At 38.5% G+C, this 19,613-nt stretch overlaps 1 protein-coding gene across 1 annotated transcript in view; it reads left to right on the top strand.

Moving 5' to 3' along the window:
- MUC19 (mucin 19, oligomeric) overlaps nucleotides 1-19,613 on the top strand; it is a 199,138-nt gene that overhangs the window by 74,545 nt on the left and 104,980 nt on the right. Inside the window, 8 exon segments of the mRNA XM_011936117.1 lie at nucleotides 145-219; nucleotides 451-585; nucleotides 977-1,042; nucleotides 8,449-8,547; nucleotides 10,477-10,578; nucleotides 10,814-10,915; nucleotides 11,287-11,382; nucleotides 14,941-19,610. Coding sequence (XP_011791507.1) covers nucleotides 145-219; nucleotides 451-585; nucleotides 977-1,042; nucleotides 8,449-8,547; nucleotides 10,477-10,578; nucleotides 10,814-10,915; nucleotides 11,287-11,382; nucleotides 14,941-19,610 — 5,345 coding nt within the window.

The raw sequence follows: 19,613 nt of genomic DNA, 5'->3' as shown, positions 1-19,613 counted from the left end.
ATTCTCATAATGAATTTTTGGAAAGAGTGAACCATTCCTGGAAATGAAGAAGTGTAAACAAAAGATATTTTGAAAGCAGAGAGTAGCACCCTCTGTTCTGCTAAATCAAAGATCACGATACATATTTACTGTCTATTTTGAAAGGAACTACTGGACCCTCAGTAGGTGGAAAAACTAGAGCCACAAGCAGTGAAGTGACATCATCTGAAGGCGTGTCAGGTGAGTAGAGGATGTCATTCCGAGGCCATGGCTTTTGGTGAAAAGGACAATCTTTCATCAGACCTCTGCAAGTTTCACTAAGTATCCAACAGAAGATAGAAAGGTATATAAGGTATTAACATTTTCAAGAAAAGTTTTAATTTAGGTTTTCTCCAAATATTTCCTTCAAAACTGCTATGGCACTGGGTTGTCACCATAATGTATGTGCTCTCCCAACACTGTGTTTGCCAGGTGGAAAAGGACAGTCTCTCGGATCTACCGCTGGATCTGACAGAGAAATCACAGCGAGAACATCTTTCACTGGTTCCAGCTTACCTGGGAAACTCACTAAGCCAAGCCCAGGCTCACCTGGTCACTTTAGTGGTGGTGAGTCACAAACCTAGTTGGAACCTCAAATTCTTATAAATTTAAGCAAATTCAGAAGGGATCTAATTTTACATCAAATGATCATGGATAGTTTAAGTAGACCCCCTACCTCTTTAAAGAAACCCTGAAATTTGTTCAAAGAGTACTTCATTATAACCATTTATGTAGACTAGGCTTGCCAGAGAAAATATAGGATACCAGTTAATTTGAATTTCACACAAATCAGGAACAATTTTTTTTTTTTTTTTTTTTAGGATGAGTATGTCCCATGCAATAATCAAAACACAGTGTTGATTGTCTGGGATTCATATTTAATTGGGTGTCCTGTATTTTTATTTCGTGATTTTGAAAACTCTGATGCAGACTGAGCACTGTTGCTCTTTTCAATTAGGAACAACTGAAGGGGGAAATGTAGCCACCACTGGAGCTGCTGGTGAAAACACTTCTGGAGCATCGGGTATGGAAAGAGCATAATTAGAATAAATCCAGACAGTAGAAGTGTAATTTTTTTACTTAAAATTTTGTCAGAGACAAGGTTGCCTGGGGAATTTAATTATTATTTGTGTAATGTCAAAACTGCAGAAGATCAGAAATAAATCAAGAAATATTTGTTGTGTGTTCAATATCATCCTGGGGGATACAGACAACATAAAAGAGGAGTAGAGTAAGGCATTTGTTCTCATAGATCTTCATTTCTGAGCAAAAGAAATTAATATTTATAATACACACAAAGCAAAATTGTGCAAGGCAAAAGATAATCAAAGTGGAGGAATTGTTCAATAACACGCATTGGAGTAAGACTTGAGAGTCAACTCTAGTAAAGTGACTGATTAATTTGTTTAAAACAACGGAATTATTCTATTTTGAAAAGAATATATTATAATCAGTGCACTACAAGCTATGTCTATATGCCCCAACTTGAACAAAAACTCAAAATACAAGGAAGCTGAGTGAAATTTTAAGAATCTATTCAACGGCAAGGGAATAAAAAGCAGTTATTCAGGTTTTGGTGAAGGAGGATTAAAAACAAAATATTCTTCAAATCCAGAACCCCCTGCACAAAAGTAGTACAGAATAAAATATAGGTTAACTATTGAATAAGCATTAAAACAGAATGTGATGCACATCAGAGGCAGTCTGTTAAGAGATTGCAAAATCAAAGTGATATATCACTCTTTTATAATATATAGCCAAGCAGATATGACCTACTACACACATGTTCTCAATATAAATGATTATAGTCTTCAAGTAGAAGGACTTGAGAGCACCATTTATTACACATAGTTCATCCTAAATTCGTCTCTGGAAATGAAGCAAGTGAGTAAGTTGTTCACAGCTGAATCAGTGAATAACCTTCCTTAACCGAATGTCTTACATATTGTATCTCTGTTGTAAATATCTGATGACCTCATTAAATATTCAAACACACCACAAATCCTTTTATCACAAGCAGAATGTAATTTAATTAGTCATAGTATCAACCTGATCCTTAATTTGCACTGACACTAGTAGACTCGAATAGGATTTAAGCTCAAGAAACCAATGGGAAAAAAACAAAAACAAAAACAGGAAAATGGTGGCTGCATAAATTGGAGTCTGTAGGTACCTCTTCCTTCAAATCATAAAGATCAAAACAGAGCCCACACTTACGGTGTTTAGTGGAGACAGAGACGAGCCAGACTCCAAAAACTGGGAATGATGGCTCTGAGGCTCACTGTGGGGCTGAGATACAGGTAAGGGCATCATAGAAAATAGAGCAGTATAGAGAGGTCCTAATAGTGGTAGAATACTATGATTCTAGTGGTTCAATCAAGTAGAATTGAGCCTCAAAAGGAAAGATCCCCAACTTGAGTGGAAAATGCTGAGAGAAAATCTGGGACCTGGCAGGTCGGAGAGCCCTCATGAATGGAGTTGAAAGAGTACTGGAAAGTGCATGGAAGTCTTTGGAAGGGGGAGCAACCCTTGGAACCTGGGTGTCAAAGGAAAAAAATACGTATGTAAAAATAAAGGTCTCAATAAAACAGGATAATAATGAAAGCATCAGAAGACAGACAAGGAAAAAGTGCCACTTATAAACAAAGCTCCCTCACCGTAATAACATAAGAGGGGAGCCCTTTATCTGAGGAATCTGGGAAGCATATGGAAGCCTCTCTGCTGCCCCCTGCATAGAATCTCCTGCTATTACTGGCCCACAAAACATTGAAAAACATAATATAACAATAAAGAAAAAAAAAGAAATTCCAATATCGATACACAGTTATTCCTTTGTATACATTTTCAAAACCTTTGCAGCAGTAGCAAGCAAATTGTAAAAATCTAGTCATGAAGCAAAAGAATACAAAAACATAACATTAACATAAAACAACTGGCCGGGCGCGGTGGCTCAGGCCTGTAATCCCAGCACTTTGGGAGGCCGAGGCGGGCGGATCACGACGTCAAGAGATCGAGACCATCCTGGCGAACACGGTGAAACCCTGTCTCTACTGAAAATACAAAAAAATTAGCCGGGCGTGGTGGCGGGCGCCTGTAGTCCCAGCTTCTATGGAGGCTGAGGCAGGAGAATGGCGTTAACCCAGGAGGCGGCGGAGCTTGCTGTGAGCGGAGATCGTGTCAGTGCACTCCAACCTCGGCGACAGAGTGAGACTTCGTCTCAAAAAAAAAACCCCAAAACAAACAAACAAACAAACAAACACAACTAAGGAAACAACTGCAGCTACAAAGGGACATCAAAATTACAGATTAAAAATTAAGAGTGGAAACAGGTAAACAGCAGGAATGTTAAACTGGAATTGGTGAAAACCCAGGAGAAAATGGAAGAAAAAGAAAACTTATCTCAAAAGACCATATAGCAAATTGCTCCATTGAGAATAAATAAAACTGAAAATACAGCAAGGCTATTAGAGGATAGAACGGAGAAGAGGTACCCTACCCCTGCAATATTGCAGACACTTTCAAAAAAGGTATAACGGGCTGGAGAAGGATATAGTTTTAGGAAACAAACAAAAATATCGAAGATATATTATTGCCATATCTGGAGAAGAAAAAGCAATGAAACAGAGCTAATATTTAAAATTATAAATAAGGAAAAATAGTCTTAATTTAGAAAAAATCCCTAAATCTATGTAGTGAAAGAACCTACCATATACCTGGAAGAATTAATCCTGAAGAGTCAATTCTGCAAAGTATTCGGAAAAACAATTGGACTCGCTTTACTCATAGATAACAGGTAGTAAGTAGTCAAGCGAATTGTTTAAATCTCATGAGCTAAGTACAAGAAGCATCAGTTTACAAAAAAGGAAAAATGAGCTGTCAGGAAGAAACTAATGCTCGATTATTTTTATTAATACTGATTTTTGGTGACTTTTTCAAAATTAAGGCATCTTTTAATGTAATTCATAATATTAACAGTAGATCTAAGGGAAAAAAAAACAACAACTCACAGAAGCTAAAATGGTATTTGATAAACATTGAATAATCATTTCTGATGGGAAAAAAAGACTACTTAAAATAATAGGAATGAATGGATATTTCCTTAAAACAGGGCCAGACTTGGTGGCTCATGCCTGTAAGCACTTTGGGAGGCCAAGGCAGGCAGATCACCCGAGGTCAGGAGTTTGAAACCAGCCTGGCCAACATGGCAAAACACCGTCTCTACTAAAAATATGAAAATTAGTTAGGTGTGGTGGCAGCTGCCTGTAATCCCAGTTACTCAGGAGGCTGAGGCAGGAGAATTGCTTGAACCTGGGAGGCGGAGGTTGCAGTGAGCCGAGATCGCACCACTGCACTCCAGCCTGGGCAACAGAGCAAGACTCCGTCTCACAAAAATAAATAAATAAATAAATAAATGTAAAGTACATATACCTCAGCCACACATGTAGCATCTTAATAAGGAATTTCTAAACTTATTCCACTAACTTCAGGAACAAGATAAGGAGACATACAATCATACTACTATTTAATATTTTCTGAAGTTATTAATAATTGGATTATGTAGGAATTGAAAGCATAGAATTTGAAACAGAAAATATTAAACTATTTCTATTTACAGATGGCATAATAGTGTACCTGCAGAATCCTAGAGAATCAATGGAAAAACTATAAGCAGTAAGATAATTTAATAAGGTACCAAGTCACAAGATTAATCTATAAAAATTAATAGTCTATGTAAATACAAATAACAAGTTAAAATATATATTTGAAGAGAAAAGTCCAATTTATGTAAACAACAAATGAGATAAATTACCTTGGAATAATCCAAACCAGATAAAACTTACATGAAGAAAACTTTAAAACTCTCCTTAAAGACACAAAAGCGGTTTTGACCAAATGGAAAGGCAATATGTATCAGTGTGCACAAGACCCCTTCAAGTTTTGGGACTCACTAGAAGGACTCACAAGACTCAATATAGAATCATACTCATGGCTGTGATTTATTGCCAAGCAAAATCAGCAAAGGGAAAAAGTGCATAAAGCAAATCAAAAACTAGAATAATAGAAGATGCAAATTCAATTACAGAGAACAAGAACTATAAGTGATTCTTAAACCTCTGAGAAAATGATCAACTTCACACAAGAAAAATGTAAATCAAAACTACACTGAGATACCATTTCTCACTTTTTAGATTGGCAGAAATCCAAAAGTGTGACAACAGCCCCATTGACAGTTCTGGAAAGAAACAGGTGGTGCTCTGCGCATTGCTGGTGGGAGCACAAAATGTTACAGCTCCAATGAGGGTAACTTGGCAAAATCTAACAGAATTACAGACTTGTTTATCTTTTGACCCAGAAATCCCACTTTTAGTGCTCCTGAAGCTAGACAACCAAAGTATAAAATAACATATATAAGCTTTTCATACTGGCATTTTTTAAATAGAAAGAGCCTGGAAACAACTCATCAAATACACATTGAGTAAAAGATGACAAAAAGCAGCACTAGGCCATCCTAATAGAAGAGCGAGAAAGATCTCTATGTACTGATCTAGTTACTTCCAGAACTTATTGTAAAGGAAAAAAAGAAATCAGAATTGTATATACCATTTATACCTTTATGAAAAAAGAGGGATATGTGTATGTGTGTGTACATATATGTATATATGTTTTGTAAGGATATGAATTATATATACATATGCAAATATGCATACAAAAAACACAGAAGATAAACTAAAAACTAGTGAAAGTCATTACTTATAGGGAATAAACCAAAACAGTAGAATTTTGAGTTCTCAGAGTGTTCTTTTAAATACAATTTTGGCTTTCGAAAAGGAAAATGTCATATGTATTTTTAAAGACACAATTAAATCAAAATAAAAAAAGCAAACCCTAAAACTGAAAACCAACCAAAACAAGTGAACCTAATTGAATATCAAATTATAATCACATGGAGAAAATAATTATTTCACATGACTTTAAAACACAGTAATCAGACAGTATATGCTAGTGTCATGTATTTTAATGGCAAAAAGACTGCTAGGAAATTTTAAACTTCATTCATTAATTTTCTTCTCAGTAGTTACATGAGTGTTCTCACTTTGAAATGGTTTTTTATATATTACAGAATAAAACAAATAGTAGTTATATAAATGTTATTAGAAATCAAGATTTTAAATGTAAGAGAAAAGAAATACAATAATTAAATCAGGGCTGGACAAAGTGCTCACACCTGTGATCCCAGTACTTTGGGAGGCTGAGGCCAGCAGACTGCTTGAGCCCTGGAGCTTAAGAGCAGCCTGGGCCACATAGTGAGACCCCCATCTCTAAAAAATAAAAAATACAAAAGATTAACTACACATGGTGGCCCATGCCTGTATCCTAGCTACTTGGGAGGTTGAAGTGGAGAATCCTCTGAGCCCAGAAGTCGAGGCTGTAATGAGCAGTGATTGCACCACTGCACTCCAGCTTGGGAGAAGGAGTGAGATCCTGTCTCAAACAAACAAAAAAAAAGAAATCAAATAATTAAGTAAATTTCTGTAATGTTCCATTTGAGTGGGAAATATAAACTTATGATCTCTATATCATTTATATAAATCTAAATATATGATATATATAGAAAATGTATATTTTCATATACTAGAAATATATACAAACATCACGAATATGTGTGATATACCTAAATATAGGTATAAATATATATACTTCTAACATATGGAAATATGTCTTCCAATGTATATTTATTATCTATATATTTATTAATATTTATATCTTCCACCTCTGGCCACTGAAATGGCCTAAAAGCGGTGGTACCCTAACAGTGGTGTGCACCCCTTGTCAGCTAGTTTGCACTCATACATTTCTGTGTTCACTCTTGCTTGGAGAAATGGTTAATTCCAGGTCTTGGACAAGAAAAATACAAGGTCAGCTTGGGACTTCTTGAGTTAGAAAATGAGGAAGCATTCAAGGACTAAGGGAGCTCTACCTAAATGACAAAGGCGCTAAACTGCATGAGTTCTTGATCAAATTTGGAGAATTTTGAGCACTGAAAAAATAATTATTTGTAATAGATTGAGACCTGTTGATAATATTGAAACATACATACCCCCAATGATAATTAATAAAAAGAAACCACCACAGCAACATTTGATAATGTTGGTGGTGACTATCATGTCGAGTCCTTATTCTGAAGATTGGTAATTAAAGAGAAAAGTTAATCAATTATCATGTATTTTTATTAGAAACTATGGATCAAGATATTCAAATAGTTCCAGTTGATCAGAGAAATCTATTTAAAGAAAAATTCCAACTAATAAATGTTGAAAAAAGACACAATTGGAAAAATCACTGTTTTGAAACCCTGAATAAAATAGACAAGGAGCATAAATAAATGCTGAAAACATTGGGTGAAAGGTTGACTAGGACTTGGATGTTTGCCTGATGTCAAAGTATCACCCAACAGATTACTTGCTAATTGCAGAATCGAAAAATGCTTTATACTGGAGAGTTCTGGCTGTCACCACCTAAACCTAGTGATCAAACATAGCATCACTGATAGTGGGGACTTGATGTTATGTGTCTCCTTTTGTGATCCTAGAAATTATTCCTGCCCAAAATGATGAACCTGAAATGAATCAAGTTCTTATATCCCTTTCTAGATATTCTAAATTTAGCTCTTATCCATGATGTCAATTAACTTATTCTTTTATCCTCTGGATGCTCTGCAAACTGAAAATGAATATGAGAGTTTAATTGCAATACAAGACCAACCTTTTCAATGTTATAAAATAGAATTAGAATTTCTGCTGGGAGAGATAGGGAATTTACATTTTTAATAGGCTCACCAGATGATTCTTACACACATTAATGTTGAAGAATTACTACTTTCCATATTCTTAAGCAGAGAAGGTATTTGTGATGAAGAATATTGACCTGCTAATTGGATAAAGAGGAAACAGTTGCAATATTTTAGGTAGGAGGAAGGAAGACATGAATTTGGGTGGTGGAAGTAGCCACAGAAACATCAGTCATAAATAATGAAGTTGAGTTTAACAATTTTTTCATATTACTTTTATCCTCCTCTTTCTCCTCCTTCTCTTCCTCCTCATCCTCCCTCTTCTTCAAAACAAAACAAAGCAAAGCAAAGCAAAACAAAACAAAACAGGAACAACCAGAATATCGGGTGAATTGACTACACTGGCAGGAAGAATGACTGGGATGCCAGGCAGTGAGTTGGGATTTCGTATTGAGTAAATAGCTAAATAATCACAGAAGCTTATTCATTCAAATCAATTGCATTGATCAGAAACAAAGCTATTGAAATACTCAGACAAAAGGATAAATAATGGGGATGTCTAAGAATATTTAACAGTTGCCTTAATTTCCTAGAAACTTTGGAAATTAATGTAATTCTAGCTGCCTTTGTATGTTGACCAGGTTCAACAGAAGGGTCCGTGGAAGCCACCACCAGAGCAGGCAGTGGAAACACAGCTGGAACATCAGGTACTAGGGCCACTGGTCCTGGAAACACAGCAGGTAAGACAAAGCACATCTTGTTGTCAGAGCAATGGTCAAACACAAAGGTCTTATATATAATTAGTGCAAGTCAAAGTGAGTTTTTAAAAAACAAGTTAATTATAAGAGAATGAGGAAAATTCTAGCAATAATAAGTTTAATAATGGACTTTTGTCAAAAAGCATTTGCAGCAATCTATAGGCAGAACCTCGTTATTTTTCAAATTGGATACAATTGGAAGATCAGATACTGCAACCACTTTAGCCTCCCGTGAAGTCGCATTTGAAATATTATTTATATCTAAAGTTATGTTTAATTAGCAGAAGTGTGAGCTCTGATATCAAAATTTAATTTATCAAGAGATTATGAAGAATTTAGTACTTGTAAATAGATAAATGCAAATGTTACTGGAAAGTATGGGAATCCTGATGAAGTACATTCTTAGAGAGGAGTGGAAAACAGTTCTGAGCTGGTAGGGTTGAAAAAACAGTAGTAGGCCAGGCGCGGTGGCTCAAGCCTGTAATCCCAGCACTTTGGGAGGCCGAGACGGGCGGATCACGAGGTCAGGAGTTCGAGACCATCCTGGCTAACACGGTGAAACCCTGTCTCTACTAAAAAATACAAAAAGCTAGCCGGGCGAGGTGGCAGGCGCCTGTAGTCCCAGCTACTCAGGAGGCTGAGGCAGGAGAATGGCGTGAACCCGGGAGGCGGAGCTTGCAGTGAGCTGAGATCTGGCCACTGCACTCCAGCCCAGGTGACAGAGCGAGACTCTGTCTCAAAAAAAAAAAAAAAAAAAAACAGTAGTAGCAGGGTGTATTTAAATATGTAGTACACTCCGAAATGCAAGACAGAGTGGACTGCTTGAAAGAATGAGCCAGCAGCAGCTAGTGCTGGGGGACCGCTTTTATGAGAATCTTACCTGATTATTCATGAAGGGGCATGAAGGGGGTGTTACTTGCATGCATGTTTCAAGATGTCTCTTTCAACGCCCATGCTCTGTTGTTGCACATGCTAGTACACACATTGCATGTCTCATTAGCAATTAAAATGTCCACCCAGGGATGTGCTTTTTACTATTATAATGAGCAAAAGTCTACTCCAGGACAATTTTTTGGAGGAGTGTGTGTGCTCGTCAGTAGGGAAAGTCCCTAACCTGATTATCTCCAGCTAGGGACTGGTAAGTCCCCTTCAAGGCAAGAGGAGCTCAACCACAAGGCCAGAAGTAGCCAGTGTAGCTGTTGTCTTTTTGCTGCCTGTCAACGGGTGGCACTGACTATGAGGTGACAGCATCTCCAGGACTTGTTTTCCCAGGGGTTTCCCTTGCCTGCTCATTTCTGGCTATCTGCCTACCTTAACACAAACAATTGTATTTTGACGAGACAATATTTATTGAGAGCTTAGTAATGTGTTAGGTATCAGAAGATGCTCTTATGCTTACAAAGCTTAGAATTTTTTAGAAGAAAGTAATATTTAAACACATGAAAAAAGCAAAAAGTTAAGGAATATAGCAATGGGTAAATGGTGCAGTTTGGAGAAGAATTTACTCTGGAATTATAACTTGTAGGTAATTCTAGAAAGAGGCACATTCAGTGTCAAAGGCAAATAAGGATTGTGATGGTGTAATAGTGCCTTATCAGATTAACATGTATACCCTTCCTGAGCAAGAAGTCCTAAAAACTGTGTAAATATTATGAGTATAAATATGCTGGAAGAGTTTTCCAAGTTGTTTCAGGTCACAGTGATTGAATTAAAGAGTGTTTCTTTTTATTTTATTTTATTTTATTATACTTTAAGTTCTAGGGTACATGTGCGTAACGTGCAGGTTTGTTACATATGTATACTTATGCCATGTTGGTGTGCTGCACCCATCAACTCGTCAGCACCCATCAACTTGTCAGCACCCATCAACTCGTCATTTACATCAGGTATAACTCTTGTTTTCTCTGAAAGTCTCAGGCACACCTGTGGTATCACCTGGAGCAACTCCTGGAGCTCCAGGTACCAGCACCCCTGGGGAAGCAGGCATTGGGGCCACCAGTTTTGGAAAATCAGGCAAGTCTGGACATGACTCCTTAACAGTTCTCAATCCTACCTTCCTCAGCAGTGTGTGATGTGAACTATTATTGGTCAGGCTATAACTGACATTAAATGTCAGAACAAAGGGAAAGCATAGAGAAGATGCCATTAATCCACTATACTTTAGAAATCTCAGTTCTGTGCTATCAGCATGGAGTAGGGACCAGTACATTTGCAGCAGTGAGCCTGAACCATTGTTGTTGATAACCAGGGACCCCGACAGTATCTGCTGCTTCAACTACCAGTAGCCCTGTGAGTAAACACTTCGATGCAGCCTCAGCCACAGCAGTGACAATCTCTGGAAGCAAACCAGGTAGGTAAAATGGGGGACCCAGCACTTGTCAAGGGACAATATGGGATGTTCATGTAATACTGTTCCTCAGAATCAATGTCATGCTGTTAAGCAAGTAAATCACTTAACCTCTGTAACCTCTGTTTTCTTATCTGTAAAGTGTGGGTCAAAGTGATCTACTTTGTGAGCTTGGGATGAGGAGCCAAAGAAAAAATGAATAGTGTACGTCAAAGTATGTTTTTTAAATGTGGAAAGGATCATTATTTTTATCGATACAGAAAACTGAAGATTTCTGTAATTTTTAGGTGGAAGTTAATTTAAGTGAGAATTGGTTATCTCATAGCTTAAGAAATTCTGTGCATGTGTCCTTTCCATTTCTGCCGTTGCCACAGGTACACCTGGAACACCAGGTGGTACAACTAGTGGAGGTGAAATTATATCTGGGCGGTCCAGCAGTGGTACCACCACAGGCTCTTCAAATATACCAGGTGAGATTAGCAAAGCGCTAAAAGGTCACAAAAATGGGAGTCAATGTAGAAACTTGTTTATAAAAGCCTAGTAGGGCATTCGTTCCGTTGAAAATCTTTCCTGCTTGAAACTTACAGCACTGTTATTTAAATATTCTGTGAATCCATTAAAGATGTTGCCATTGCATGCTTTGTTATTCAGTATTTATGCACTATGGGGGTATCAATTAGTGCATTACCTCAAATCACAGATAATAAAAATGATCTGATAGTTTAGATATTTTCCATTATTAAACTAAACTAGTGCAGCATTTTAAATCTGACATTGTCCCATGGCCAATTTAGAAATCACTGGAATGTTACTTGATAAAACCATAATGGAGTTAAATTAGAAAAAAAAAGTAATAGTGACCCTCTAACACAATCTCATGGTTGGTCCATAACTGTTGTTTTTGAGTTAAGGGCTTCTTAGGGTGTATTTGCTCATTTAGTTACAATTTCATTGTCTAAGTTCTGCATTTTTCCGTACAAAATAACTTATACAACAAGCTAACATAATTCAATATAGGCTAAAAGTAATAAATAATTACAAAATAATATGCTAGTTATTCTTTGCAAATCATTAATTGATTATATGATTTTCCCATAATACAAATATTTAAGAGTTCAATAAATTCTTCTCTGCCACGAATAATATAATATGCTGTTGGGCATTAAAAGGTTATCTTAGATTAGCAGATTATTCAAATTTCAAACTAGAATTCTTTTTTTGCAATCTTTTGCAAAACCCCACTGTCTTTAGTATTAGAAATTATTGTGGTTTAAAGTATTATCATATTTTCCCATATGTTCTTTATTGAACAGAGATCTAGAACCTTAATGAACAGCTTTCCCCATTTCTAAGAACAATTTAATAAGTAACACTGCCTTCTGAATTGTTTAAAAATTCAGAAATCAGTTTTCTTCCTAAAACCTCTACACATGGGTTTTTAAAAAGTCTTCTTTTCTAGAATTTGTAAGTAGGGCATGTCTATAACTCATTTGTTCAAAGCTGACTTGTTGAGGAAATATGTAAGCTATGCAGTGGGTGTTGCAGATCCCTTGCTAAACAATGTTTGTGTCTCATAAGACTTAACTTGTTTCAAACGACTAAAGAGATACATTACCAATCAATTCATTTATTTATATTTAAATACTTCTCAGAAAATAAGCCAAAAAATGCCTGAAAAATGTAATTAGTAGGATAAAATATTAGTAGATAAAGCCATTCTTATATCTTAGTTTCTACTGGATATATTTAATACAATATTATTTATGATGTAAACATATGAAGCAGTCATTAACCATTATATAATATCATATATAAGTTATCTTAATCTGTTTTAACAAAGGTAAAAACGATCATCAGAAAACAGCTATATACAGTATAAAATGGACAAATGTTTTCACATATATTGACTTACTTAAATCTTACAGGCACCCTATGCAGTCAATAATATATTAGTAATTATTTACATTTTATCTAGGAAAACTCCATGTGTTTACCCCAAAGTCACAGGATGAGTATGTTGTTAGGCCAAGTCAGGGCCTGGATTGTTGATTCTTCATCCAGTCATTATCTTTTACTAGACAGACCACCAACATGGTAGATTTTGGTTAAAACTAGAGGAAGGTCTTGTCACATTGCCTATCTTTGTTTACAGTTGTATTCCTAGTGCCTAGCTCAGTTCCTGTTTGGCTACTTGATAACTATCTGGCGGATATCTGGTAAATAATTCAATAAGTGAATAGTAATTCCCAGTCTGGTAAAGGATGCAGAGGTATTATTCTCATCAATGAGGTAAAATAACAGGTCGTATGGAAGGGAACCTTCTGAAAGGATTGGAGCCGTCAAGGGGTAGTGAACTCTTTTCTGCTCTACCCAAGTAGTGGAGTTTTGCTGGAAACAAAATACATACACAGACACACCGCTGTGCAGATCCATGTCTCCACAGATCCAAGGTTTCCATCTTTATCTGGTTCCTTAGTGGTATTCTTGATATATTAGGATCTTCAGAACCAGAGCCTTCTGGGTGATACTGGATTTCCCTTTATGCGCACACATGTTCTCTGAGTCTTCCCCATATTAGAAAATGTTACCATCACTGACTGAATTCACTCAGGTAAAAATATAGTCATCCTTGATGGTTCTCTTCCTTTTTGTACCTCCTGTGTCTAAACAAGGCCTGTTAATGCTACTTCCAATACATATCCTGACCCTATCCACTATTCTCAGTCTCCTTTATCACAATTTTAACCCAAGCCACTCACAAATTATCTGAACTTCTGAAATTACCTCATAATTGTTCTTCTTAATTCTATAATGCACCCCCTGCCATATATTTTCTACAAAGTGTAAAGAGGGATTTTAAATGTATATCAATTCTATGCTATTTCTCCCCTGTTTAAAATTATAGCCCCTTGCATTTAGAAAAATCTTCAATCTTCCTCCCTGATTCATAACATTTCACTTGCTCCTACATATCTGACCTTAACTTATAATATTCCCCACCTCAGCTCCCATTATCCAGCTATACTCAACTTCTAGCTCTGCTTTTCTAGCAAGCATAGCTCCATTAGACTTATGACCTTTGTACTGGCTGTTGCCTCTGCCTGGAACACCATTCTCCTAGAGCTTCACTAGCAGGTTGCTTCTTGTTATCAGACTTCAAAATAAAGACCATCTTCTCAGAGGAGCCTTTACTAACCAGACAGTCTAAAATAGAATATTCCATTTGCTTAGTATCAATTCACTTTATATTAATGCTCTGAAGCTTTTCTTGTTTGTGAATTTGGTTATTGGTTGGCTACTTATTTTATTCATGTCTACCTCTCTCTTCCCACTAGAATGCCCCATGGAGCAGAGAACCATTTATCTGCATCCCCTTAGAACAGCAACTTAATCTTGCTTTAGTTTCTATTTTATAAAAAAGTAATATTATGTATCTTGTAGAATTACTCAAATGGTAAAGTGAGGTGATACTTATAAGTTGCTGACAACTTCTTTGACACACAATAGATATTGGATAAATGATTTTTATGAAAATAAACAAACAGAAAGAAGTTATGCTAGAGCTGGCACAGTGAAGACCACTGTGGCGCCAGGTACTCAGGAAGATTACTTGAGCCCAGGAGGCTGTGATCAGCCTGGGCAACAAAGTGAGACTCTTTTTGTACCCTAGAACTTAAAGTATAATGAAAAATAAATAAAATAAAAAAAATTAAAAAATTAAAAAAAGAAAGAAAATAATGGTAAACTGTGTTATACCAGGATTTTGCTATATGTAATAATAACAATCAGAAAATATTTGACCTACTGAATTTCTAAATTTATGTAGTAGTAAAATTGTGTGCAAGTAAAAAAAAAAAAAAAGAAGTTACTTTGTAACAAAAAGAAAAGTATGACATAATATGGTGGTTATGGAGATGAAGAGGTATGAAAGCTGTATTAGAGAAACAAAGCCACATGAGTCTTAAAGGTTAACCAAGGACCAAGACAGCTATTAACATCATTCTATTTTTACTATGTGTTTGTGACAGGGGCAACTGGATCATCAACTGGGGAGACAGAGACAACTAGACCATCAGCTAAAGTAACAGGGAATTATGGACAATCATCTGAAATACCAGGGACAACTAAATCATCATCTGAAGTTTCAGGGACATTGGAGCCATCAGATATAACATCTGGACCATCAGTTGCAGTGACAAGGACTTCTGAACAATTGTCAGGAGTCACAGAGACATCTGAACTATCACTTGGAGTATCAGGGACAACTGGGCCATTAGCTGAAATATCAGGGACAACCAGACCATTAGTTTCAGGATTAAGGACAACTGTATCATTAGCTGGAGGATCAGGGACAACTGGACCTTCATCAAGAGAATCAGTGACAACTAGACCATTAGCTGAAGGTTCAGGGACAAGTGGACAATTGGTTACAGGATCAAGAACACCTGGATCATCAGCTACAAAACTAGGTACAACTGTGTCTTTTACTGGAGGATTAGGTACAAGTAGATCATCTGCTAGAGAAATAGGGACAACTAGACCATCAGCTGATGGGTCAGGAACAACTGGACCATCTGTTGTGAGATCAGGGACAACTAGATTATCAGCTGGAGTGACAAGAGCAACTGAAACATCACCTGGAGTGACAGGAACAACTACACGATCAGGTGAAGACTCCAGAACAACTGGACCATCTGTTCTAGTGACAGGAACAACTGGACAATCAGGCCAAGGATCAGGGACAACTGAAAAATCTATTATAGAATCAGGACCATCTCTTGTAGGATCAGGGACAAATGGACCAACATCTGCAGGATTAGGAACAACTGCACCATCAGCCAGAAGATCAGGTACCACAAGACCATCAGTTGGAGGAACTGGGACAAATGGACAATCAGGTGCAGAATCAGGAACAACTGAACCATCAGCTAGAGTGACAGATGTAACTGGAACATCAGCTGAAGTATCAGGAAGAATTGAACCATCAGCTACAGGATCAGGTACAAGTAGACCACTAGGTGAAACAGCAGGTACAACTGTACCATCAGTGGAAGGATCAGAGGCAACTGGACCATCTGTCATTAGATCAGAAACAACTAGACTATCAGTTATAGGATCAGGGACAACTGGAACTTCAACTGGAGGTTCAGGTGCCACAAGGTCATCAGGTAGAGGAATGGGGACAACTGGACAATCAACTGCAAGATCAGAAGCAACTGGACCACTTTTTGGATTGACAGGAACATTTGGACAATCCTCTACAGTGACTGGGACATCTTCAAATTCAGCTGGAGTAACAACATCTGAAAAATCACCTGGAGTGGCAATGACAACAGGACTATTGGGTGAAGGGTCAGCTACAACTCGACCACCTCTTTTAGAATCAGAGACCACTGAATCATCAGCTGGAGTGACAATGACATCTGGACAATCAGCCAGAGTGACTGGGGCAACTGGACCATCAGCTGGAGAGACGGGAACAACTGGACCATCAACTGAAGGATCAATTGCAACTGTACCATTTATTATTGGATCAGAAACAACTAGACCATTATATATAGGATCAGGGACAACTGGAACTTTATCTGGAGGTTCAAGTACAACAAGAACATCAGATGGAGCAACAGGGACAACCAGAAAATCAACTGCAAGATCAGAAACAACTGGACCCCTTTCTGGATTGACAGGAACATATGGGCAATTGGCTGGAGTGATTGGGACATCTTCAAAATCAGCTGGAGTAACAGTGACATCTGAAAAATCAGCTGGAGTTGCAGTGACCACAGGATCATTTGTTGAAGGATCAGTCACAACTGGACCACCTCTTTTAGAATCAGAGACAACTAGACCATCAGGTGGAGTGACAGTGACATCTGGACAATCAGCCAGAGTGACTGAAACAGTTGGAGCATCAGCTGGAGTGATAGGAACAACTGGACCATCAATTGAAGGATCAGGGGCAACTGGACCATCCGTTGTGGGATCAGGAACAGCTAGACCATTAGCTGGTGAATTAGGTACAACTGAATCATCAGCTGGAGTGACAGGGATAAGGCCATCATCAGGAGGATCAGGGACAACTGAGTCATCATCAAGAGAATCAGCAACAACTGGACCATCAGATGAAGGATCAGGAACAACTGGACTATCACCTGGAGTGACAGTGACATCTGGACAATCAGCTAGAAAGACTGGGACAACTGGAGCACCAGCTGGAGTTACAGAAACAACGAGACCATCTGTTGTCAAATCAGGGACAACTGGACCATCTGTTACAGGAACAAGAACAACTGTAACTTCATCTGGAGAATCAGGCACAACAAGATCATCAGGTGGAGAAACAGAGACAACTGGCCAATCAGCTGTAAAATCAGGGACAGCAGAATCATTTACTGGGTTGACAAGAACATCTGGGCAATCCGCTGGAATGACTGGGACATCTGCACAATCAGCTGGAGTGTCACTAACAGGTCATTTTGTTGAAGGATTAGTGACAACTGGATCATCTACTGTAAGATTAGAGACAACTAGACCTTCAGCTGTAGGATCAGGAACAACTGGACCTCCTGTTGTAAAAGCACAGACAGTTGGACCATCAGCTGGAGTAACAATGACATCTGGACAATCAGCTAGAATGACTGGGGCAACTGGACAATCAGTAGGAGAGACAGGAACAACTGGACAAGCAAGTAAAGGATTAGGGACAATTAGACCATCTGTTGTAGGATTAGAGACTACTGAACCATTACCTGAAGGATCAGGGACAACTGGACCACCTATTGTAGGAGAGACAACTGTACCATCAGCTAGAGTGACAGTTATATCTGGATACTCAGATAGAGTGACTGGGGCAACTGAACCATTGGCTGGAGTAACAGGAACCACTAAACAATCTGTTGTAGGATCAGTGACAACTAGACCATCAGTTACAGGAGTAGAGACAACTGTAAAAACTTCATCTGGAGGATTAAATACAACCACATCATCAGTTGGAGGAACAGGGACCACTGAACAATCACCTGAAAGATCAGGGGCAACAGGACCATTTACTGGATTGACAGGGACATCTGCACAATCAGCTGGGGTGACAATGACATCTGTCCAATCAGCTGGAGTGGTAGTAACAACAGAACTAAATGTTGATGGCTCAGGGACAACTGGAAAATCTCTTATAGGATCAGGAACAACTGGATTATCAGCTGAAGCTATAGGGACAACTGGACCATCAACTGAAGGATTACAGAAAACTGGACCACCTATTACTGGATCAGGAGCAACCATACCATTAGTTACAGAATCATGGACAACTGGAACTTCATCTGGAGGACAGGGTACAACGAGTCCATTAGTTAGAGGAATAGAGACAACTGGACAATCAGTTTCAGGATCAGTGACAACAGGGCCAGTTACAGGATTAACAGAAAACTCTGGTCCATCAGCTGGAATGACAGTGACACCTAGACAATCACCTACAGTGACTCAGACAACTGGGTCTTCAGCTGCAATATCAGGAACCACTGTACAATCTCTTACAGTATCAGGGACAGTTAGACCATCATCTGGACAAACAGAAAAAACTGGATTATCAGTTGAAAAATCAGGGACAACCGAACCATCAGCTGTAAGGTCAGGGACTACTGGACCAACAGCTGGAGTGAAACATACAAATGGGCCATCATCAGGTGGAGTGACAGGGACAACTGGATCATCACCTGTAGTGACAGGGATAACTGGATCATCTGCAAGATCAGGGACAAGTATCCCATCTGCTGGAAAAACAGGAACAACTAGAATATCAGTTGAAGAATCAAGGACAACTGGACCATCAGCTGGAATAACAGGTACAAATGAACTATCAGCTGGAGTGACAGGGACAACTGGATCATCAGCTGGAGTGACAGGGAAAACTGGACCATCAGCTGGCAGGACAGGGACAACTGGACTGTCAGATGGGGTGACAGGGATAACTGAATTATCAGCAGAAGTGACAGGGACAACTGGACTATCACCTGAGGTGACAGGGAAAACTGGATCATCAGCAGGAGGGACAGGAACAACTGGACCATCAGCAGAAGTGACAGGAAAAACTGGACTATCAGCTGGAGTGACGGGGACAACTAGTCCATCAACTGAAGTGACAGGGCTACCTGTAGTATCAACTGGGGTGACAGGGACAATTGGATCACCAGCTGGAGTGACAGGGACAACTGCAGTATCAGCTGGAGTAACAGGGACAACTGGACTATCAGCTGAAGTGATAGAGATAACTGGACTATCAGCTGGGGTGACAGGGACAACTGGACTATCTGCTGGTGTGACAGAGACAATTGGACTATCAACTGGGATGACAGGGACCATTGGATCATCAGCTGGAGTGGCAGGGACAAGAAGACTATCAGCTGAAGTGACAGGGACAACTGGACAGTCAACTGGTGTGACAGGGTCAACTGGACTGTCACCTGGGGTGACAGGGACAACTGGACAGTCAGTTGAAGTGACAGGGAAAACTGAACAATCTGTTGGGGTGACAGGGACAGCTAGATCATCAGCTGGAGTGACAGGGATAATTGGACTATCAGCTGGACTGACAGGGACAAGTGGACTATCAGCTGGGGTCACAGGGACAACTAGACAGTCAGCTGGTGTGACAGGGTCAACTGGACAGTCAGCTGAAGTGACAGGGACAACTGAACAATCTGTT

This window comes from Colobus angolensis, unplaced genomic scaffold (genome assembly GCF_000951035.1).
Source record: "Colobus angolensis palliatus isolate OR3802 unplaced genomic scaffold, Cang.pa_1.0 Scaffold150, whole genome shotgun sequence".
In the NCBI taxonomy this organism is placed as follows: domain Eukaryota; kingdom Metazoa; phylum Chordata; class Mammalia; order Primates; family Cercopithecidae; genus Colobus; species Colobus angolensis.
This window is presented reverse-complemented; position numbering and strand designations above follow the sequence as displayed.